The 23,707-nt window shown below is 54.2% G+C and overlaps 1 protein-coding gene and 1 long non-coding RNA gene across 7 annotated transcripts; one reads left to right on the top strand and one right to left on the bottom strand.

Moving 5' to 3' along the window:
- Positions 1-1,220: 1,220 nt before the first annotated feature.
- Positions 1,221-1,698, bottom strand: LOC121014116 (uncharacterized). The gene is made up of 2 exons (XR_005783046.1): positions 1,596-1,698; positions 1,221-1,285 (listed from the first exon to the last, which is right to left on the bottom strand). It is a non-coding gene; the product is annotated as an uncharacterized LOC121014116 (long non-coding RNA).
- Positions 1,693-23,707, top strand: ZNF333 (zinc finger protein 333). 6 transcript variants are annotated; one of them, XM_040450151.1, is made up of 11 exons: positions 1,693-1,820; positions 4,872-4,915; positions 6,187-6,310; positions 8,641-8,723; positions 11,317-11,433; positions 12,626-12,713; positions 19,417-19,505; positions 20,117-20,243; positions 20,683-20,778; positions 21,516-21,589; positions 22,508-23,707. In XM_040450151.1, exons 2-11 carry the CDS (start codon positions 4,913-4,915, stop codon positions 23,603-23,605), a joined length of 1,899 nt encoding a protein of 632 aa, XP_040306085.1. In that variant the 5' UTR covers positions 1,693-1,820; positions 4,872-4,912; the 3' UTR covers positions 23,606-23,707. The 6 variants fall into 6 exon arrangements, with proteins under 6 accessions (XP_040306085.1, XP_040306080.1, XP_040306081.1 ...); XM_040450146.1 differs by lacking the exon at positions 11,317-11,433; XM_040450147.1 differs by lacking the exons at positions 11,317-11,433; positions 20,683-20,778.

The raw sequence follows: 23,707 nt of genomic DNA on the forward strand, positions 1-23,707 counted from the left end.
AGCTGAGGTTTGGGCAAGCGGCCCCCAGACCGAAGGACCAAGGACATATTCTTGCCCTGCTGGAGAGATGCGGGGGATGGTATACCTCGCCACAACCGTTAGCTTGCCAGGCAGTCTGCTCGACGGTCATGGCGTCTTTTGGGCACAAGACACGTCGGCCCAGACTGGTGCCGCTGACGGTTGGCTGAATGACGACCTCACGAACACTGAACGCTTCGTACGCTTTGTATATATATGCAACACATCAGAGTATCTCTCTCTCAACCTTCCCTTCTTTCTATGTTCAACACACACACATGCACATCTACTTCCTTTTACTTAACACGACTTCTGAATTTTACCTACGTCTTCAACTTGTTTACTAGAAACCTATCTATACTTAACACATCTGATGAGTTTCATGTCTTCCATTTGTATTCTTGTTTTCTACGGCATGTCTTCCATTTGTATTCTTGTTTTCTACGGCAGAGATTGTCTCAATCTCTGGGACATTCCCGATTTTGACAATGTTAGCATTAGGGAGATACCATAGTGTCCTAACATAATTCTGGGAACAAAGAGACCTCTTTAAAAAAAATTTTCATATGTATTTTTTATTTTGAGAGAGAGAAAGAGAGAGAGAGAGAGAATATGAATGGGGTAGAGGGATAGAGGGAGGGGAGAGGGAGAGAGAGAGAGAGAGAGGAAGAGAATGAATGGGGTAGACAGAGGTAGGGAGGGAGAGAATCCAAAACAGTCTCCATGCTCAGTGTGGAGCCCAACATGGGGCTCGATCCCACAGCCCTGGGATCATGACCTGAGCCAAAATCAAGAGTCTGACCCTCAACCCACTAGGCCACCCAGGTGCCCCTCATCCGTTCTTTTTTTTAATTCTTCAGACATGAGCACATGCTCTGCACGATGTGTTGAGGTAGTTTTACTGGAATGGATCAACCTCATCTCTCTCCACATCTCCCCTCCAATTCTCCACTGGAACGCCCCTGCAGGAAGGTGCTTTGGACCCTAGCATTTAGCATGTAGCAATCAACCGAAGCTGTCTCAGTATTTATTGAAAGGAATAATACCCCCTATGTGCCTGATACATAAAGAAAGAACATCAGGGAACTGGTTACAGTGGTTATTTCTGGAAAATTTTAGAGAGGGATTGAGACCCCCATTTGAACTTTCCCTGTGTGTGTATCATCTATACTATATAACACATCAGTTAAAAAAAACAAAAAGAAGAGTCAGATCTTTTATTGTCTTGAACATTTTTTCACATGTTATTTTCAGTGAGAAAGGTAAGCTGGAGGAGAAACAAAATATATAATCCTCATCTTAGAAGAAATTAGACTGAGAAAGAAATCCTACCTAGGGGTATGTTTTTGTAGGGGTGTGCGTTGACCCAAAGGATCAGAGCGGAGGTGGGAGAAGTTAAACACTGAGCGTCCCAACTTGCCGGCGAGATCCCTCCCATTTCCCCGCCCACCAAGCCCGGGACCCGCCCAATCCCCGCCCATCAGCCGAAGCCACGCCCCCAGCCCTGTCCGTCCGGCAAAGGCCCCACCTCTGCGTCCCCTCTCCAGGTCCAGTCCGACCCCATCCCAGAGCCTAACCTTCACCCCGCGGGGAAGGAAACCAGGACTTCTCCTCCGAGGCTGGATGAAAAAGGAGTCAACACGTCTCTCACTGCCTGAAGCACCTCCGGCCCCGAGAGCCGCAGCGCCGGCCACTTCCGCTCCTGGCGTCCGGAAGCGGAAGTGCGCGGCTGCGGCCGACTGCGGCGGGTGTGCTGGGCCGCGCGGCGCGCCGCGGTGGGAGTGTCTCCGGCCGGTCTGCAGGTGCGGCCCGGCCCCTCGGGGAGGCGGGGAGGGCCCTGCGGGCGCGGGGAGGGGCCGAAGGGCCCAGGACAGCAGCCCCGGCCGCAGTGCCTGCCCCCAGCGGTCGCCCCGGGGGCCCGGAGGGGGTCCCGCACAGCTCGGCCTCGCAGCCGTCGTCCCCGACCCCCCGGCTCGGGCCCCTTGCCCCGTGTCCCCGCGGGCGGGACTGTCGCCCCATCCACCGAAAGGGAAATCGCGGAGTACCGTCCAGGTCCCGCAGCTCAGGAAGGTGGTGCCACCAGGCGGCCCAACCTTCTTCACCCGCCCTCCGGGATCTGTAGGGCCCTGCGGGATCTCCCCGGAGGCCAGGGAGCTGTTTATTAGTAATTCACGTTTCATTTCCTATGACGTTTCACGTCGTCTAGCTCTGCGACTGGAAAGTTAGGTCGGAGTCTGCACGTGCAGATTGGTGAGCGACTTGTCAAGCGAATGGAAAAGATGGATGATCCCTCTCTCAAGGGATGAATTAGATGACAGATTTTTGGTTTTGGTGATTGACGATTTGCAGCTCCTTAGCTTAGGGCTTGTTAGCTTTCCTTTCCTTTTTCCTTTCCTTTTCCTTTCCCTTTCCCTTCCCTTCCCCTTCCTCCCTTCCTCTCCCTCCCTTCCTTCCTTCCTAACTTCCTTCCTCCCTTCCTTTGAAAAGAGCTTTTAATTTGCCTGTGAGCATTCACTGCGAGATGAGGGTATCTTAAGAAAAGCTATTTCCCAGTTATGTCGCAAGTCTTATTACCATCAAGGAAAAGTAAGATTACTCACTTCTTTTCACGGCACCTCCCACCCGAGTTACCCCAAACCTATGAATGAATAACCACAAGGCTCAAAGACGCGGGATTCTTGGAAAGAGATGAGGTAGCTTTGTTAGTACTGAGAATTGAAATTAAGCTGGCCATAAATGGGGTGTCTTTTTGAAATTTTAGGGTTAAAACTAACGTTCGAGACGTGAGGAAAAAAAAATTAATTCTGGAAGAAAATTGGACATCGGATTTCAATTTTACAGGAGAGGTGTTTGTTTTCAAAAAGAGCACAGGTCCTGCCTTGCCTTTCTGGAAAGACTTAACATTGTTTCTCAAAGACATCTGAAAACTAGTGTTGGTTTATGTTATGTGAACAGGCATCTTAAGTCATTTTTATGTTGGATTTTGTGGTGTTCTGTCGTTGTTCTGTGTGTCCGTGCAGGTGCATGCCTTCTTAGGCTAGCCATGCCGCATTGTTCTTGGGGAGTGTGGATTGTTTGGCACCTTTCCTTTGGGGTGCCCTCTGTGAACCGGGAGAAACAAAGTGACTGAAGTAGATACAGTACTTGCCCCTGTGGGCAACTTTCTACTGTAATTATCTACTTTATTCTCCTTTAAATTAATCATGAGCTGGGGCGCCTGGGTGGCGCAGTCGGTTAAGCGTCCAACTTCAGCCGGGTCACGATCTCGCGGTCCGTGAGTTCGAGCCCTGCGTCGGGCTCTGGGCTGATGGCTCAGAGCCTGGAGCCTGTTTCCGATTCTGTGTCTCCCTCTGTCTCTGCCCCTCCCCCGTTCATGCTCTGTCTCTCTCTGTCCCAAAAATAAATAAACGTTGAAAAAAAAAATTTAATAAAAAAAAATAATCATGAGCTGGGTGCTATGGAAACATGGAGCGGGAGAAATTGGGGAGGAGGTCAGGAAAAATATCTTATAAGGCACAAATGTTTGATTTCCCCCCCCCCCCCCCCCCGGCCCCCATGAGCTAGCTGCGTGTAGCTAGACAAGGGGTCGGCTGTAGGAGTGGGGAGGAGATTTGAGAGAACATTCCAGATACACAGTTCCTTAGGCAGGACTCGGCCTGGTGTGTTCCAGGAGCTGAGAAAAGACAGGGACAGCCGAGGTAGAGGAAACAAAGTGTGGAATGGTGGAGTCCGGTCGGAGAGGAGAGCAGGCCCTGAAGGCCATGGTCAAATCTGACCCAGTGCTGGTTTCCATAAAAAACATTTTATTGGAACACATTTGTTGCTGTGTGGTCTATGGCTGCTCTTGTGCTATGACCACAGTCCAGTAGCTGCTTTAGAGGCCATTTGGCCCACAGCTGCCTAGATATTTAGTGCCTGGACTTTTTAAGAAAACGTCTGCCAGCCCCTAGTACATAAAGTACTTAGTATGCATCAAGTGCTGTGGTGGTGGCAGGAGTTGGAGTCCCGAAAAAAAGTGGACCCAGGTTCGTACTTTGGGAATGTATGTGGTAGCTGGAGAGGGAGAGGCAGAATCACCTAAACAAGTAAATTAAAAATCGCAACTTGATCACAGCCGTGGAAGAAAAGTAGAGTCTGTTGGAGGTATTTTGAGGGAATGTAACGAGAGGGGAAATAATCCTTTTTTAAAAAATGTTTACTTATTTATCTTGAGAGAGACAGAGAGTGAGCACAAGCAGGGGAGGAGCAGAGAGAGAGAGAGAGAGAGAGAGAGAATCCCAAGCAGGCTCCACACTGTCAGTGAAGAGCGCTGGACGTGGGGCTCGATCTCGCCCTGAGATCATGACCTGAGCCGAAGTCAAGGGTTGGATGTTTAACCGACTGAGCCACCGAGGTGCCCCTAATCCTTTTATTAATTTTTTTTAATGTTTATTCATTTTTGAAAGAGAGAGACAGAGCACAAGCAAGGGTGGGGTGGAGAGAGAGGGAGACACAGAATCCGAAGGAGGCTCCAGGCTCAGAGCTGTCAACACAGAGCCTGATGTGGGGCTCAAACTCACGAACTGCGAGATCACAATCCGAGCCGAAGTCGGACGCTCAACCGACTGAGCCACCCAGGTGCCCCTTTAATCCTTTTATTAGATGAGAGGAACCACCAGAAATGATCAGGGGCTGTGGTCTGGAAGGTGGGTCTGGGCCCAGTATGTTGCTTATTGGGGAAGATTCCGTCTAAGGGTTTTGCTGGGCCTCCTTGCTGGAGACCCATGGAAGTGGGAGCACCTGGGCCAAACCCCTGTTCACTGCCCTGCTTCCAGCCTGACCCCTTTCTCTTACCTTGGTTTCTTTTATTGCAGGGAGGACACCTAATGAGACCTTAAATCCTGGCACTGGTGTCATGGTGAGGGGGCTGGGAGAGTTGGAATTGTTGAGGGGGGGATAATTCTGTCCTCTGGGCCCTGTCCCCTCTCTCCCCACCCCAAAATGAGGAAGAAACGGGAGGGGTAGTGTGGAGCACCTTCTGCCTTGCCCCCGGGGACCTGGTGGCCTCTTTCAGTGCCTGGCCTCTGGAGGGATCTGGCTCGGGAGGAGGGTCCCCACAGTGACCTCGGGGGCTCTGAGCTGAACTCCAGAGTCTGACTGCAGAATGAGGTTCATTTAAATTTTTAAAAAATGTTTATTCATTTTTTTTTGAGAGACCGAACATGAGCAGGGGAGGGGGAGAGAGAGAGGGAGACACGGAATCCAAAGCAGGCTCCAAGCTCTGAGCCGTCAGCACGGAGCCCGATGCGGGGCTCGAACTCACGAACTGCGAGATCACGACCTGAGCCGAAGCCAGATGCCTAACCGACTGAGCCACCCAGGCGCCCCTGAATGAGGCTCATTTAGAGTCGGTAGCAGCAGAGCTCCACCGGGGCCATCCCTTGTGAGGCCTCCCCAAACCACGTGTGTCTGTATACATTTAAATTAATTGAAATTCAGTAAAATTAAAGGTCAGTTTCTCAGGGGCCTGTGTCACATTTCTCAAGTGCTCAGTAGCTACGCATGCGGGGGGCTGCTCTCTTGGAAAGCACAGAGAACATTCCCACCATCGCAGAGAGCTCGACCAGACCATGCTGAGCTCGAGGATTCTGAAATTAAAAGGCCGTTGGGTTTCTCAGGCGCAACGGAAGTCCTGTTTTAGCAACTCGTAAAAGGATTACAAAGTGCTTATGTGAGTCTTGGGAGGGGTTCTAGGGATTTCACGAAAATTATGCGATGGACCCCAAACTTTTGACGCCTTAAATAAGAAATGTAGGACAAACTCTCCCTAGAGCCCAGAGATCGTCTCTGCAGTCACTGGCGGCTGAAGTGGCGAAGAGAGCCAAAGCCCACACTCTGGCATTTGTCCAAATGTTAGAAGCGAGGAAATGTCTGCTAGGGTGGCCATGTGATCCCTGTCCTGGTCACGGCAACGACTCACTGTTGTGGGTACGGCACAAAATGAGCCGTGGAGATGGCCAAACAGATGGGGCGTGGCGGCGTGCCAAAGAAACTTGAAAAGACAGGAGGCAGGCCGGGTTTGTGGAGCCCTGCTGTGGAGACAGTGTCCCGAACGTTCTCCCTTCCCCGGTGGTAAGCAGTTGTCCTGCAGGTGGGTTTTGCTGAGCCAGGATACGTGTGTTGTTGTAGGAGTCAGTCACCTTTGAGGATGTGGCGGTGGGGCTCCTCCGGGAGTGGGCATTACTGGATGGTGCGCGGACGAACCTGTGCCGATACGTGATACTGGACAAGTGCAGGACTCTGGCCCCCAAGGGTAAGGCTGGCATCGGGCTGGTCCTTTTTCTTCTTCTTCTTCTTCTTCTTCTTCTTTTTTTCAAGTTTATTTTTTATTTATTTTGAGAGAGAAAGCGAGAGAGAGAGAGAGAGCAAGCAGGGGAAGGGCATAGAGAGCGGGAGAAAGAATCCTAAGCAGGCTCTGAGCTGTCAGCACAGAGCCTGATGCGGGGCTCGAGCCCACAAACGGTGATATCATGACCCGAGCCAAAGGCAAGAGTCAGATGCTCAGCCGACTGAGCCATCCAGGCGTCCCATGGCTGGTCCTTATACGCAGGTGCCTAATGCTTCTTAAGGGTCGGCTACGCGACCAAGGAAGGTTTGTGGGTATCTGCAGGATAAGAGCCTCATCCATGGCAGTGCATCCATTCTCCCCAGAGTCAGAACCGCGTGGATCTCGCTGAGCTTGGACTTGGGCTTCAGGGCTTCATCTCCATGGCGCAGAGAGGAGGGTATTTGCGGTTTGGGCCCTTGTGAAAGAGCTTCGCTGAGTTCATTGGAAATGGGGCGTGATCACTTTGCTACCTGTGGTGGTCGCTCACCGCCAGGAGCTGAAGCCCACTGCCAACCCTCGCTCCCTATCTGAGCACGGGCATCTTTGTCCAGGAGCGGGGACTCCACCACGCAAACCCAGTCTGGGCTCCCAGCTGGGGCCAGGGGCAGAGCTGAGGGCCCCGTGGGTGTGGGTGAGTGTGTGTGCGGTGCCCGCCGGGTTGGGGGGGGCGGCGTGCTGGGAAGTGTCAGCCTGAGAGCGTTTCAGAGGCCCAAGGGGGAACGAGGCTCTTTGGGGTGACGTTTCTCTAGTGAGCTCCTTCAGTGTTCCTTCTCTTCTGCTGGCCTTCCTCTCCTACCTGTCTTTGGTCTCAGAAAAAGAGCTGTTTGAATCTCTCTCTTTTAGTTTTTTAAGTGGAAATACTCACAAACCATAAAATTCACCCTTTTAAAGTGTATGCAGTTCAGTGGTTTTTAGTATATTCACAACGTGCAGCCATCACCAGTATCCGCCCCCCCACCCCTCCCTGCCACCTCCATCTGCTTTCTGTCTCTGGATTTGCCTGTTCTGGACGTTTTGTACAAATAGGATCACGTAAATACGGCCTTTGGTCTCTCTTCTTTCCCTAGTGTGACGTTTTCCGTGTTCGTCCACACGTAGCATGTGTCCCAGCCTTGTTCCTTTTTACTGCTGAGTCCTGTTCCGTTGTACGGGTAGACCACGTTTTGTTTGTCCAGTCATCTGCTGATGGGCATTTGGTTTGTTTTCACTTTTTTGGCTCTGGTGAGTAGTGTTGTGAACATTCACATACCAGATTTTATGTCTCCCAGTTCTGTTCAGTTGATACTTAGGAGTGGAGTGGCCGGGTCATTGACTTAACTTTTTTTTTTGTTTAATCTTTTTTTAACGTTTACTTATTTTTGAGAGAGGGAGAGAGAGAGCACAAGCTGGGGAGGGACAGAGAGAGGGAGACACAGGGTCCGAAGCAGGCTCCAGGCTCCGAGCCGTCAGCACAGAGCCCGACGCGAGGCTGGAACTCACAGACCGTGAGATCATGACCTGAGCGGAAGTTGGACGCCTAACCGACTGAGCCACCCAAGCGCCCCGTATACTTAACTTTTTGAGGAACACCAAACTGCTCCCTCGGACAGGCGCACGCACCATTTTACATTCCCACCAGTGGTGGTGGAGAGTTCTGACTTCTCCACGTTATACCCACACTTACTGTCCAATCCCTCTTTTTTTTTTGTTATTGTTTATTTATTTTGAGAGAGAGGGAGAGAGCATGAGCAGGGGAGGGGCAGAGAGAGGGAGAGAGAATCCCAAGCAGGCTCCGCACTGCCAGTGCAGAGCCAGATGCGGGGCTCGATCCCACCACTGTGAGATCACGATCTGAGCCCAGATCAAGAGCCGGACGCTTAACCGACTGAACCACCCAGGCGCCCCTCCGGTTCCTCTTTAAATTGAACATTTCTGGTGTGTTCTTTGTCTAATTGCTTGCTACTTGTTTCTGTGATAATGCTGTCTTACTGGCGACATCTGTCTCCGTCTCCATGGGAAACAGCCTCTCATCCCGGCCCCCTGCCCTGGTTGCTGCCAAGTTCGTCACACGCCCATAGTCCTCAAGAGCCTCCCTTTGCTCACTGATGCCTTCTTGCCTTTCAGTATTGTCCCCAGTTGAGAGTCAATACTTCAAAAACAGTATTTTAAAACAGCAAATAAATAAATAAATACACAAGTGTATATTTTGGTCAGTTTCATACCCCTATTTGTTTCTGAAAGAACTTAACTTTTTTTTCCCCCCCAATTCATTTTAGACTGGGACTCTCGACTCAAATCCCAAGCGTCTCCTCCCGTGCAGGATATTTTGGAGGGAAATTCATCCCCGGGTTTGCACATGGTAAGATTCACGGGGGCTTGTCCTTGTTCCCCCTCTCGGGAGAAGGTGAGGAGTACGTGGGTTGCAAATGCACACCAGGGCCAGGGGGCCGTGGGGGGGGCACTTCCTCAAAGACATTCCCACGTCGTGTGAAGCCGGTGCCCATGGCTCGTGAATTTGGACAAGCCCTGCCTGTCCCTCGAGACCCTTTCTTCCCGGAAGGTTCCCCCGAGTCAACATGTCCGTTAGCGGGAGTCAGACATCGGTCGTGTGCGGTGCGGTTTGCTCCTCAACAGTCATGGGAAACTCCTGCCTGCTGGAGAAGCCCCAAGGAAGTCGGGAACGGGAGAGAGCCCGCACTGCCCTGGAGCCTGCAGCCCGCCTGAGCGAGGCGCACGTCTGAGCACGCTGCAAATGTGCCTCGGCGGGGAGGGGAGCAGCCCTGGGCGCTTCACGGGTGTCAGCAAGGTTGCCCTCATCACCCACCCGCTGCCAGGAGCGGACTCTGCCCGGAGAGCGGATTCGGCCACAGCCCGAGCGCCTTCAGGAGGAACTCTAACCTGGACCTGACTGAGACAGCCCTGGGGGACAGCCACCCTGACTTATATAAAGGATGTGAGAGCGCTCTCGTGGATCGCTCCCCACTTAGGGGACATGTCGAGATCCCACGCTGGAAATCAGCCCTTGTCAGGGCGTGGAAAAGCCTTCAGAGCCGGCTGGCGCGTCCCAGTGCACCAGGGAACACACATCGGGCCCCCCGGCCCCCCACTTTGGCCCTGGCTTCCTGCCTCCCCAAACTATAGGAATTTCCCAGGTTTGAGTCCCCAGACTTTTGGGGACTTCAAAGGTTAGGGTTCAGGTTTGGATAGAGGGACATACAGAGCCCAGTCTCCCCACCCCCACCCCCACCCCCACCGCCACCCCCACCCCCACCCAAGCCTGGGCCCATTTGTGCCAGAGTCAGTGAGATCTCTGGGCTCCCTCAGTCTGAGCCCCTCCACCTCTGTCATGGCTGGTGTCAGTCTGACAGCGTCAGAGACGCCGGCTAGTGGAGGGGGTGGCGTGGCCTGGGTGGTAGAGACCTGCTTCATTCCTTTGCTCTGAGTGTGCAGAGCCTCATCCCTGCACAGCCTGGTGTGGGCTGCAGGGCAGTGGAAACCCTCAGCCCTGCACGGCTCGCATCAGACCCCAGAGCAGCTGAGACCACCCCCCCTTCCCTGCCCAGGTCCTCCTCACTGTTGGTTCACGTTTTTGTTTAGGTGGAGAATGTCCTCCAGTAGCTGCTTGGGAAAGGGCGTGTTGCTTTTGAGGCCCTGAAAATATGTGAAAATGTCTTACTGGAGCTGCCGGCTTGCAGGGGCCTCGTCTGGCAGGATCGTTGTGGTAACCCCATGCAGAACATTCTGTGCATCATTACAGAGCCCTGGACTAATGCTTGTGCAGTGAAGGAATGAACACGGGTACCCCAGGCCTTCACCCCTCCCCATGAGCAGATGGACCCTGTGAGGGAGGGAGCGAGGATGGCCCACATCTGTATTCTCCAGTTTCTGTGGGCTCTTTCCTCTTAGTACGGGGTTCCAGCACCTTCCGCAGAGCTCCACCTTCAGCTCAGAAGTGAGCACCGAGTGTGGGAGAGGAGGGGCTTCTGCTGCATTGAGCCCCAGGAAGCAGGCGGTCGCAGAATGTTCTGAGCGGGGAGAGGAGGGCCACTCGGACACGCACGTGCAGAAGTTGAGTGGTTCGTCATGAAGACACGCAGCCCGTAAGTGGTACGGCCACGTTTGGAGCTGGGAGTCCAATCCAGGCCTACCGCAGAGGTGCAGAGGTAGCCACCGGGACCTGCTGCCCGGGGGTCACACATCCTGCCACGCGGCTGAAGGCGCTGACTGTTGGGCTCGTCTTTCCGGGCTTCAGTGGGCCTTGTCCCGACGACTGAGACCCCCATGGCGGCCCTGAGGCCTCCCCGTCATGGCTAGATAGGCCAGGGGAGGGCACGAGAGAGCTGGGGACTGCTCGTAGAAGAGTCCCGAGAGGAGGCTGCGGAAGGGGTGTCTCCGGGCTCAGTCCTTCTACCGTCCCAGCCGCCCTCCCCCATGCCGTGTCTCCTCCATGCTGTTTCAGGGCACAGGGATGTTAGCTTGTGCGAGCGCTGGAGAAGGGCAGCGTTCAGAGGACGGGCTCTGGATGGCAGGGCAGATGTAACCCAACTGTGGCCTGTAGGTAGGTAGGCCCCGTGATTGATGGATATCAAATAGACAAACACAGGCTAAGAAAACACCGAACAACGTTCCTATTCAGAGCTAAGGGCTCCCAGCCTTCCTTGAGTGAAGCACGTTGCAGTGTCTCTGAGGGCCCGTGGCCTGACCTGCAGTCGGGCCCCCCACCCCAGAACCAGAAAGGGTCGGGTCCACTTTGGCGCCTGTGGCATGATTGGTCCTTGAGACCCTTGGTGGCTGGCGCTCACCGTGGAATAGCGGGAGTCACCGGATCTGAAGCTGCCAGACCTGCACGCCTGACTTCTCACAGCACTGCCCCCAAACTGAGGGTCCCTCAGGCCCAGAACACACTCAGTGCCGCCGCTGTCCTGCTCCGTCCCCTCTGTGCCTTCTCCTAGGGGCCGGGGCCAGACCTGAGGATGCACATCAGGCCCACAATTGGAGACAGAGAGACACCTTCGATTCCAGAAGACCGGCTATCTCTCTGGCTGTCACCTTGGTCTTCTGGATATGTAGTAACCCTGGGAGGAGGTTTGCTGTGAGGGCCAAGCCCCAGCCAGAAAGGCCTGGGCTTTGAGACTTCTGCAGATGGGGTCGCGGGGGGAGAGGGAGGAATCTAGGACCAACTCTTGGAAACTGGGGACAGGCTGGAGGCCCAGGCGCAGCTCCCCGGTAGGAACTACCACATGGGTCCTGGCGTTCCTGTGTCCCCAGGGTGGTGGTGGCCCAGAGCAGGCCTCCAGGAGGAGCAAGCACCCAGGGCCTTGGCCCTGCCTCCCCTGGCCCAGCCTTTCTTCCTCCATTCCTTCCACTTTCACTCCCACCCTGTCCGTGACCGTGAAGCCTATAGGAATGAGTGATCGTGTGATCCCAGGGCTGGGTGGAGAGCCCAGGCTGGTGACTGAGCTCTTGGCCCAGGGTCCTGTGTTTCCACCCTAAGGTGGAGAGAGGATCAGAGAAGGACACTTTAAGGTGTGCTTTGATTCTTCCCACCGGGGAGAAGGGCTGCCCCCACCTGCCCAGGCCCCTCGCCTGTCCTGAGACACCTGCCACATTTTCTTCCCATCCACCACTAAGTCCTGGGAGTCCCCTCCCCGCCAAACGTAACTTATCTCTAACTGCTCCTGCTGTCCCCACTGCCACCACCCTGCCCAGAGCCACTGTTAGTTCTCGGGGGCCCCTGGAACTGCTCCCTACAGGCCCCTGTTCCCACTGGGCCCTACCTTGGACACAGAGTCTAGAGACGTCCCTTAGACATACAAGTCAGATGAGACACCTTTCCTGGGGAAGCAGCCACCAGTGGAGGACAGTTCAGATCCTTTCTCTCACAACAGGGCTGCCTTGCGAGAATAACTTACTAACTATTCCTCGCGTGTCTAGGCCCACCTCCACATCACCAACCACCCCCGCCCCCCAACCTGCTGGTCATCTCCGCCCTTCTTTGCTCCAGCATTTCCCCTGCTGCTGGAGGCAACTCCCCCAAGGCGGCCCCCTCTCCGTCCCATTTTGAAGTTGAAATTCTACCACAGGGATGAGTGTTGTACTCGTGAATTGGATTGGTCTGGACAGGCTGAATTGGGCACTGTCCCAATTTTACCTTCGCGTGGCTCGGAGCAGGGTCAGTCTTGCAAATTCAGTCAGGGCGAATGGCTGTGAGCAGATTCCATCGACCGTGTGACCCTAATCTGTCCCTGTCACTGTGTCTAGGGGCGGAAGGCGGCCGCGCAGATTCAGAGGGTGGCTGTGCCGGTGCCTGCACTGAGTCTCCCTGAGCTGAGGATGGCTGGGGATTCTGGTGAGTGAGCACTGGCTGGAAATGGCAGCCCGAGGGCCTCCCATGTGCTGTGCTGTGTCTGGGAACTTGGATCTCCCGCCTTCATTTCCTGGGACAGCAGGCATTTCCTTGCCCCTTAAGGAGGATCCATAAAATCATGTCACCATTCTTTACGTATTCAAGGGGATAGGCACTTTCTCAGGATCGTGAGCTGGGATTCTTTCTGTGTATGTGTTTTTGTTTTTTGTTTTTTTTTTTTGGTCTTTGGTCTTTTTTGTTCAGAAAGAGTAGACTCCATTCACCTGTGGCTAAGTCCAGACCTCTTTCTGGGCAAGGTTAAATTCTTCACTCCACAATTATGTTGGTGCTGAATTGACAGTCAGATTTACTCTAAATTGAATATGTTTTAACTGAGCTTATAAAAAATGAGGTTGAAACAGGCCGCATGTCCTGAGGAGTGGGGGGGAGGGGGGGTGGAATTAATTCTGGAGGACAAATGATATCTTAGCTTTAATTTCAAGGGATTTGCTTCCTTCCATCGTGCCTTCTTTAAAAAAAAAATTTTTTTTTTTAATACATTTATTTAATTTTGAGAGAGAGAGACAGAGCACTAGTCGGGGAGGGATAGAGAGAGAGGGAGACACAGAATCTGAAGCAGGCTCCAAGCTCCGAGCTGTTAGCACAGAGCCCGATGTGGGGCTTGAACTCCCAAACTGTGAGATCGTGACCTGAGCCGGAGTCGGACGCTTAACCTACTGAGCCACCCAGGCGCCCCTGCCTTGAAGTACTCTTAAGATACTTAGAGTACCTCATGCCTTTGAAGTACTCTTAAAAATTTTTTTTAATGTTTATTTTTGAGAGAGAGACAGAGACAGAGACAAGAGTGCGAGCAGGGGGCGGGCAGAGAGAGAGGGAGACCCAGAATCCGAAGTAGGCTCCAGGCTCCGAGCTGTCAGCACAGAGCCCAATGCGGGGCTCGAACTCACAAGCTGTGAGATCATGATCAGAGCCGAAGTCAGACGCTTAACTGACTGAGCCACCCAGGTGCCCCTTGAAGTACTCTTAAAGTGCTTAGAGTACCCTGTACTTGAAGGACTCTTGAAACACTTGGAATCCTCCATGCTCTTGAAGGACTCTTGAAGTGCTCTAGTTGGCCACCCTGTGGTGAGACGGGCCCTGCGAGAGAATCTCAAACAAGACATTGACCCCTCCCCTGTGGAGCTCACAGTCTGCCTGGGCAGTCAGATGTTTCAGTGAAGACCAGAATATGATGGAAGCATGTAACACAAGGACTTTATCTCGAAGGCCGAGTGGAGTTTCGGGAAATTTGAGGTCAGACCATGGGTTCTCACCTGCGGCACTGGCGACACTGGGACCAGATCATTCTCCTTGGGGGCAGGGGGCGCTTTCTGTGTGTTGTGGGACCTCCACCCACTAGATGTCAGTAGCATGTCCTGCATTAGCCAGCCAGGGCCGCCATAACACAAAGGGCCACAGACTGAGCAGCTCAAAGAAGAAACGTTTGTCTTCTCACGGCTCTGGGGCCCAGAAGTCTGAGACCTAAGGGCTGTGATCTGTTCTGGGCATCTCTCCTTGGCTTGTAGATGGTTGTCTTGAGTTTTCTCTTCGTACGTGTCTGTGTTCAAGTTTTGTTCTTACAAGGACACCAGTCAGAGTGGATTAGGGCCCACCCAACTGGCCTCATTTTAGTTTGATTAGACCTCATGTCTGGATACGGTTATATTCTGAGGTGCTGGGTAGCTGAAGTTTTGGAGGGGCACGAGGCCATAACAGGTCCTAGTCGTGACAGCCGAAAATGTCTCCAGAAGCTGTGACTGGTCCCTGCCTCTGCCCCCCAAGATCATATGCTGAAGTCCTAACCTCCCATCTGACAGTGTTGGAGACTGGGCCTTTAAGGAGGTGGCTAAGATTAGTTGAAGTCATAAGGGTTAAGCTCCAATCCCATAGAACTGGTGTCCTTATAAGAAGAGGGAGAGACACCACATTCTCTGCTGTGTGAGGACACAGTGAGAAGGCAGTTGTGTACAAGCCAGAAAGACAGCTCTCACCAGAACCCGATCATGCTGGCACCCAGCCTCCAGAACTAGGAGGAAGTATTTTTTTTTAATTTTTAAAAAGTTTTTATTTATTTTTGAGAGAGAGAGAGAGAGAGAGAGACAGAACATGAGCGGGGGAGGGACAGAGAGAGAGAGGGAGACACAGAAGCAGGCTCCAGGCTCCAGGCTCTGAGCTGTCAGCACGGAGCCCGACGCGGGCTCGAACCCGTGAACTACAAGATCATGACCTGAGCTGAAGTCGGGCACTCAACCGACTGAGCCACCCAGGCGCCCCAGTAATTTTTTTTTAAAGTTTATTTATTTTGAGAGAGTGCATAGGAGGGGCAGGAAGAGAGAGAGAGAGAGACAGAGAGAGGGAATCCCAAGCACTGTCATTGTAGAGTCCAATGGAGGGCTCAAACTCATGAACTTCAAGACCACGACCTAAGCCAAAATCAAGAGTCAGACACATAAATGACTGAGCCACCGAGGTGCCCCGGAAATAAATTTCTACTGTTTCAGCCCCCCTGTCTGTGATATCTTGTTATGTAGCAGATCTGACCAAGATACCAGACTGCCATGTGTCCCCTGGGGGACGAGTATTGGCTTAGACCGTGATGCACGATTACTGTATCATTTAGGTTGGCAAGATGTTGGGCTGTTTAGAGAAGGTTTGAGGGGAGGATTTCAGGCCTAGAAATGGCATCTGGAAAATTCCTTGGGGGGCAGAGAGGCCGGGGTGCCCAGGGGCCCACGGAAGGCTGTGCAAAGGGAGCAGAGGGAAGGGGAGCGTGGTGTGAGCTGACTAGAGAGGGTGGGGCTCTGGAACATTCAGGCCTGGAAGCATGAATCCTGGCCTGTGTCCTTAGGCTGCTGGGAGCCAGGGATGTGTTTGGGTGAGCAGTGCTGTGCATCTGTGGTTTTAGCAGAACCCTCTAGCACCTGGGGGGTGGCAGGGCCTCAGGGAGGGTGGAGGGGTGCGTGGAGGCAGTGAGGAACAGAGTGGTCGTGGCCTAGGCCCCAGGTGAGTGCGGAGTGGGTGTGGCGGGGTCCCTGAGACCGTACCCGGTCGTGGCCATTCGCTAGGAAACCCAGGCCTCGGCCTGCAGTCGTGCTCAAGGTGGTGATTTATCACAGCGAAGGGACACAGAGCTGAGTCCTTGGCGCATGAGGTGAAGTCTGGAGGAGTCCAGGCCCGAGCTTCCGGAATCCTCTCCCAGTGGAGTCACACAGGACGTGCTTAATACCCCCTGCAGCAAGCCGTGACAACACATGTGAGGTGGTGTCTACCAGGGGAGCTCAGTAGAGGCTCAGAGCGCAGGTTTTCACTCAGGGCTGGTCACACGGGCACCCTTGACTCTGCCTTGAAGTACTCTTAAGTCAGGCGTGCACCTGACTCTGGTCAGCAAGTCCCAGCCTCCCGGAAGGAAAGCAGGCATTCGGCACAAACCCCAGTGTTCGTAGAAGGAATTTAAGCAGGGTGAGCCCCTCTTACCAGTTAAGGTGCTGGGAACCCTCTCAAGATACGTGTTCCCAAGGGCCGCCAGTCAGGCCTGTGGGGTTAGCTCTTGTCTACACGGTAGGGAATCACAGAGTGATTTAAGGCCTGTGTGGGTGGTCGAGTTGAGATAATTTGCTGAGTCCCGTATACTTTCATTTACCAGATAATCGGGAGCATTCCTGTACCAAGTGGGGCGGGGGGCGGTGAAAGGAGAGGGGCCCAGGCTTGTTTTCACGAAGCTTCCAGTCCCACGAAGGTGGCAGAAAATACACACCTAAGGCAGCAGATAACCATGTGGTACAAATAGGTGAGGGCTGTGAGGAAAGGGGGACGGTTCTTCTAGAGAAAGGAAGGACACTGGGGAGGGGGAGGTGCTCTGAGGGAGTGACCTTTCAGTGGACTCAGAAAGGAAAGGCCTGATGTGGCATTAGCCACAGTGAGGACAGGGGTAGGAGGAAGGGGAGTGGCGGGGGGGTGCTCCCTGTAGAGATGGCGGCACTGATTTTCTTTTTTTGGATTACTTGTTGGGGTCTGGAGAGCGTCAGGGAGGGGTGAGAGGCGTGGATATCACTTCCTGAGATCAGGGGCACTGGAAAGAGGACAGGCTTTGAGAATGAGGCGATGAGCACATATTTTGGGGAGGGAGGGCACGAGACAACAGAAATTCACGTCTCGCAGTTCTGGAGGCCAGAAGTCTGAGATCAGGGTGCTGGTGGGGCTGTGCTGCCTGTGAGGCCTGGAGGGAGGCTCCTTCCTGGCATCCAGTGGTGGCTGGCAGTCCCTTGGCCTGAAGTTACATGGCTCCGGTCTCGGCCTGCATCGTCACGTGGCCTTCTCCCCTCGTGTGTCCCTGCTTCTGTCTTTCTTCCTCTTAGGACACCAGTCATATTGGGTTTGGGGCCCCCCCCCCCCGACTCCACTGTGACTTCGTCTTAGCTAATCACACCTGCCAAGACCCTCTTCCCAAGTAAGGTCACGTTTTGAGGTACTGGGGAGGTTACGACTCCATAACTCTGGGGGGGGGGCGCAATTCAACCCATGACGGTCTGCCCTCTGTACCCCCCCCAACCAAATTCATGTCCTCCCCAGATACCAAGTACACTCAGATGATCTTGACACCCCCAGAGTGGGTGTCTTGACACCCACTTCAGCATCGACTCCCAAGTCCCAAATCTCATCAGCTCAGAAAAGTCCTTGTGTCCTCATATGAATCATTCAAATCAGGCATGGGTGAGATTCAGGGTGTGGTCCATCCCGGGGGGCAAAATTCTTCATCTGTGAACCTGTGAACCGAGGAAACAAGTCCTCTGCTCCCATAATGCAGTGGTGGGACACGCACCGGGCGCTCGTTCCCTCTCCCGAAGGGAGAGAAAGAAGAGATCATGGGTCCCAAGCAAGCTCCAAACCCAGAAGGGCAAGTTCAAGGCTTGATGGCAATCCTCTGCTTGTGGTGGTGGGGGGGGTGCGAGGGGAGGAGGGGGGCAGTAGTCCCACCCCCAGCTCACTGAGTCCCCAGGACAGATGAGTGGGGACACGAGCTGATGGTGTGGAGGTGGGTCTGGAGTTGAGGGGGGAGAGTCAGCCCGGGGTCTGGGCCTGGTCAGGCCGTGAGGCTGCCTGCTGAGGCAGAGGCTCAGGGGAGTGAGGACAGGGGTCACAGTCGCGTGAGGGACAGAGGAGGGTCTTGTACAGAGGAGGCTGGGGGCGTGGTCACTGAAGCCCCCGGGGTGGTGGGCTTCAGTGTGGAAGGATGGAGGGCTGAACACATGACTGGATCCCCACCGCAGATGGGGGTCGCTGGTGGTCCGAGTGCGGTGCCTGTCCTTGTGATCATGAGTGAGCGGGAGGTGAGGAAAGGGACACAGAGGATTGGTTGCCCACGGCGGGGAAGCAAAAACATTATGCATTATGTAGAGGGAAAAGCAGAGTGTTGTGGCTTAAATTGCGGTGCCCCCCAAAAGATCCACTGAAGTCCTAACCGCCGGTACCCGTGACTGGGACTGAGACCTTACTTGGAAATAGGGTCTGTGCAGCTGCAGGTTACGATGAGGTCATGATGCGGGGGCCCAGAGTGACTGGTGTCCTTTTAAGGAGAAAACACCAGGTGCAGACAGGGACACTCGGGAGAGGACGGCCATGTGATGACAGGTGCATAGATCGGAGGGACGCAGCTGCAGGCCAAGGAGCACCCAGGATTCTGGACAGTCGCCGCCAGAAGCCAGGAGGAGGCGAGGAGGGATTCTACCCAGAGTCTCAGAGGGAGTGAAGCCCTGCCGCCACCTTGGTCTTGGACTTGTGGCCTCCGGAGCTGAGACAGAAGATGTATCTGGGGTTTTGAGCCTCTCAGTTGGCGGTGCTTGGTTACAGCAGCCCCAGGAAAGGCATACATGGGGTCAGAGGTTGGACGTGGGTCAGGGTTCTGTGTTTTTGTTTTTTTTTAATGATTAGATGCAATTAATTTTCTTTATTTGCATGATATGCTTTGTTTTTCAGTTCAGGATTAGTTCCCAGGGGGAAAGGTCCCGTGGCAGGGGGAGGTGAGCATGTAGGGAGACAAGGGATGGTGGGGGAGGTCACTCGCTCACCTGTCACGGGCCCCGGGCGGATGGAGGGAGGGGTGTGGTGGATTTGAAGGCAGGAAGGGGAGATCCTTCCTTCTCGTAGGCGGACCCCTGGGGTGGTGGCTGCTTCTCTGGCCCCTGCTTGTGCTAAGTCCTGGGCTGCCCCTGGAGCTGAGCAGCTTGGGAGGGAATGCTGACCCAGGGCTGAATCAAGGGGCAGTGGGGGTGCCCCAGAAACCCCAGGGTCTGTCGACGTGGGATTGTATAACTCCAGAGATTTGGAACGGAAGCAACATGTGCATATATGTGCGTGTTTGCACGTGTGTCCGTGTGTCTGTCTGTTTCTGTGCGTGTGTACTCGTCCGTGTGTGTCTGTGCGTCCGGGTCTCCGTGCATGCGTGTGTGAGTGCATGCACGTGTGTGTCCTCGTGTGTGTGCATGTGTGCCTAAGCACGCAAGTGTGTGTGTGTGTGTGTGTGTGTGTGTGTGTCGTACGTGCGTGTGCATACATGTGTGCACCTGTGGTCGCTTCACCGTTTTGGGGCGGGCAGCCCAGGGGTCCTGTGGGTGTGCTCACCGGGCCTCCTGGCTGCCCTCTCCTGTAGCTCTGCTTGCCCAGGACCCCGCCTGGCTCCAGAAGGAGAACACAGAGGGGGAGTCTGTGGCTCCTGGGATGCTGCTCAGCTGTCCGCAGGTGAGTAGGAAACCCCTGTTGCTCAGGCCCTGATTCTCCTCCCTCGGCCTGGAGCTTCTCGCCTCGCCCCCACAGGGCTGGTGTCCAGGCTCCTAGGCCCTGGGCCTCTTACAGTGTCAGAATCGGGGTGGGGGGGGAGGGATGTGGGGGCAGCCCAGGTGGTGATCCCGCCCCTTCGTTCAGACCTTCCCTAGCCGAGCAGTGCCTGGTTCTACTGGGCACCAGGAGGGTGGTGAGCTGCCCTTGTTCGCTAGTCCTCACGGTTTCCCGGGACAGATAGCGGTCATTTACCACGTGTTTCTCTCTTGTCTGCCACGTGCTCAGGCCTGTGGGACCCTGGAGCCGGAGGGGAATAAAACTGCCATGGCTTCCCAGCTGGTAGCTAAGTCCTTCGATGCCACACCTCTGGATGCTGTCCCTCGGGGACAAAGGTGCAGATGGAGGAGAGTTCTAGTTCTGGGGCCTGAGCCAAGGGGCAGCCTCCGAGAGACCTCGGGGCCCCGTGTGACAATCCTCTGCACGGTCTTCCTTCCCCAGGCCGGCCCCTCACCAGCCTCTTGGGTACTGGTGGGGGTGCCCCCTGGCTGAGCCGGGACGGGTGTGTGTTTCAGGAACCAGTCACCTTCGAGGATGTGGCTGTGTTGTTCACTCCGGAAGAATGGATGTTTCTAGACTCTGCCCAGAGAAGCCTGTACAGAGATGTGATGCTGGAGAACTATAGGAACCTGGCCTCTGTGGGTAAGGCCAGCCCCGTGGCTTCACCCACATACCCATGCAGGCCCTACGGGTTCCCGGAATTGTGCCGGTTTGGGAAATCGAGAGGCAAAAAAAGAGAAATCCTGCCCTCACGGTGCTTACGGTCTAGCAGCTTCCCTGTGGCGATGGAGGTCTCTCTGCTGCTTTCTGTTTCTCCACAGTTAAAAGTGTCTGGGGCTTTTCTAGTGCCTCTCTGAGTCAGGCCCTGGGTTTTGGGGACTGGAAAATCCCATCATCCTTTGGGACCCAGTGAGGGAGCTTGTACTTTGGCCCCTTAGTGGAAGGGCCCGACCGTGCCCATGGGAATTTAGGGGTGCTCATTTTGTTCTTCCCATCTCCGGTGCCCCCTAAAGACATCAGGATACGGGCCCCGGTTTACTGGCAGGCACGGCTCACGCCCTGCGTATTTCCCCATGAGCAGGAGATCAGCTCGGCAAATTCAGTTCGTTTTCCCATTTGGAGCAAGGAGAAGACTGGTGGTCGACGGAGAGGAGAGTCTTCCCGGGAAGCTGCCCAGGTGACGCTTTCAGTGACCTTGACGAAGCCGCTCTACTGGATGCCACCGCCTTCCCTCTTTATCCCGAATACTTTACTCTGGTTTCACAGGATGATTTGTCCTGCCTCCTCGTCACCTTGGTCACCTCCATGTGTCTGTTTTATCCTGTGTGTGTTTTCCGCGGATGCAGCGTGTGCATGTTTTATCCGGTGCCTCCCCGCCCCCCGTATGTTCTTGCTAACACTTTCTCTCAATTTCGGCCTCAACCTTCATAGGCTCCTTTCTCAGTAACTTATCTACCATTTCTTTTTTTTTTTTATTTTTTATTTTTTCAACGTTTATTTATTTTTGGGACAGAGAGAGACAGAGCATGAACGGGGGAGGGGCAGAGAGAGAGGGAGACACAGAATCGGAAACAGGCTCCAGGCTCCGAGCCATCGGCCCAGAGCCCGACGCGGGGCTCGAACTCCCGGAGCGTGAGATCGTGACCTGGCTGAAGTCGGACGCTTAACTGACTGCACCACCCAGGCGCCCCTCTACCATTTCTAATCCTTGTTGCTGTGGTTACATAGCTCCTTACAGAGCCAGATGCCTTAACATTTCCTGGACACTCTTCCCAGTTTCTTCCCAGTTTCTTCCCGTACTTAGAATCAGTATTAAAAAAACACAAAACCCCACATGCCCTGCTTATTCTTCTGGTTGCCCTGTTTGTACAGTTTTCTCTGTGCACTTACTTTTTCCTTCCTTGTCCATTTCAGAACCTTCGCTTCCACCCCAAGGTTCAATTCCTAACCAAGATATTTTTGCAGAGATTTCCGTTGGCATGGAAAGGGTAAGGCACCCAAGGAGCATTCTCGGTTCTGTTGTAGGACGAGTCTGGGGTTGCTGCAGGTTAGAAAAGCAGGGCTGCCTGGCTGGCTCATTCAGAGGAGCCTCCGACTCTTGACCTCGGGGTGGTGAGTTTGAGCCCCATGTTGGGTGTAGAGATTGTTTAAATCAATCAATCTTTTAAAAAAAATTTTTTTTAATGTTTATTTATTATTGAGAGACAGAGCACGAGCAGGGAAGGGACAGAGAGAGAGGGAGACACAGAATCTGAAGCAGGCTCTAGACTCTGAGCCGTCAGCACAGAGCCTGATGCGGGGCTCGAACTCCCAAACTGGGAGATCATGACCCGAGCCGGAGTCGGATGCTTAACTGACTGAACCCCCCGGGCGCCCCAAATAAATCAATCTTAAGAAAGAAAGAAAGAAAGAAAGAAAGAAAGAAAGAAATAGCATGAGGCCAGAGAGAGAGAGAGAGAGAGAGAGATTGATTCAAGGTGAGTGGTGCTCACCCAGGAGAACACAGTGTCCTGGGAGAGAGTCTGTGAAAGTCATGAATTGGGGAAAACTCTACATGTAGATTAAGGCATGTGTCTTCGCAGAGTTCCCACAGGCAACCGCTTGCACCAGTGAACAGGTACCAAGTGTTTAAGGCTCCGTGTGGCTTTAACTCGGCAAAATTCTGCATCTGAGAGGCCTCATGAAAGTAAAGACAGTGACAGTGCTTTGTGGGCAGCATCCCCTTGAAGGGACTCGGGGCGGAAATGGTCCAGACTCACTAAGAGAGTAGATACTAAAAGGCATCTATGCCTCGGCTGTCGATACCTTTCCCCTACGCCCAGTTGCCCCCCCCCCCCCCCCCCCGGGGGGAGAATGTCTGTGAACGTAATAAAGCCTCAGGTCTTCGTATTTTCCTCCATCAACAGGGGCGGCCTCAGGCGGGAGAAAACCTCTACGAACACAGTGAACTCGGAAAACCCTCGCCCGGCGTCCAACCGCTTTTTCAGTACCAGAGCATTCATGCTGGAGGCGACCCCTGCGAATGCCCAGAGAGCGGAAGATCCTTCTTCCAGCCCGCTCGGCTCCTCGCGCCTGAGAAGATCCGCCGTGGGGACAGAACCTTCGCGTGTCGCCAGTGTGAGAAGTCCTTCAGATACAGCTCCGACCTGATCAGGCACGAGAAGACCCACACCGCGGAGAAGTGCTTTGAGTGTCAGGAGTGTCGGCAGACCTTCAAGTACTCCTCGAATCTGCGGCGTCACCTGAGGACTCACACCGGAGAGAAGCCCTTCGAATGTGCCCAGTGTGGGAAAACCTTCACCAGGAACTTCAACCTGATTTTGCACCAGAGAAACCACACGGGCGAGAAGCCCTACGCGTGTAAGGACTGTGGGAAAGCCTTCAACCAGCCGTCCTCCCTGCGGAGCCACGTGAGGACTCACACCGGCGAGAAGCCCTTCGGGTGCAGTCAGTGTGGGAAAGCCTTCAGGGAGCACTCGTCGCTGAAGACGCACCTGCGAACGCACACCCGGGAGAAGCCGTACGAATGCAGCCAGTGCGGGAAGCCCTTCCGGACGAGCACGCACCTGAACGTGCACAAGAGGATACACACCGGGGAGAAGCTGTACGAGTGCGCTACGTGCGGCCAGGTGCTGAGTCGCCTCTCGACCCTCAAGAGTCACATGCGAACCCACACCGGAGAGAAGCCCTACGCGTGCCAGGAGTGCGGGCGCGCCTTCAGTGAACCTTCCTCCCTCCGGAAACACACCAGGACCCACACGGGCAAGAAGCCCTACGCGTGTCAGGAGTGCGGGCGCGCCTTTGGTCAGTCTTCACACCTTATCGTGCACGTGAGGACCCACACCGCAGGGAGGCCCTACGCGTGCAGTCAGTGTGAGAAGGCCTTCAGGCACAGCTCTTCGCTCGCCGTGCATAAGAGGGTTCATGCCGGGAGAGAAAGCGCTAAGAGCGGTGGCCTGCCTCTATCAGTGTCCCAGCCGTATGTCGGGCCCCTTGCTGATTAATGTTCGACTTTTATTTTTTTAATTTAATTTTTTAATTATCAGAGAGAGAGAGAGAGAGAGAGAGAGAGAGAGAATGCACGTGCATGGGGGAGGAGCAGAGAG

The sequence above is a fragment of the Herpailurus yagouaroundi genome, unplaced genomic scaffold (genome assembly GCF_014898765.1).
Source record: "Herpailurus yagouaroundi ecotype Mexico unplaced genomic scaffold, PumYag 200, whole genome shotgun sequence".
Lineage (NCBI taxonomy): Eukaryota > Metazoa > Chordata > Mammalia > Carnivora > Felidae > Herpailurus > Herpailurus yagouaroundi.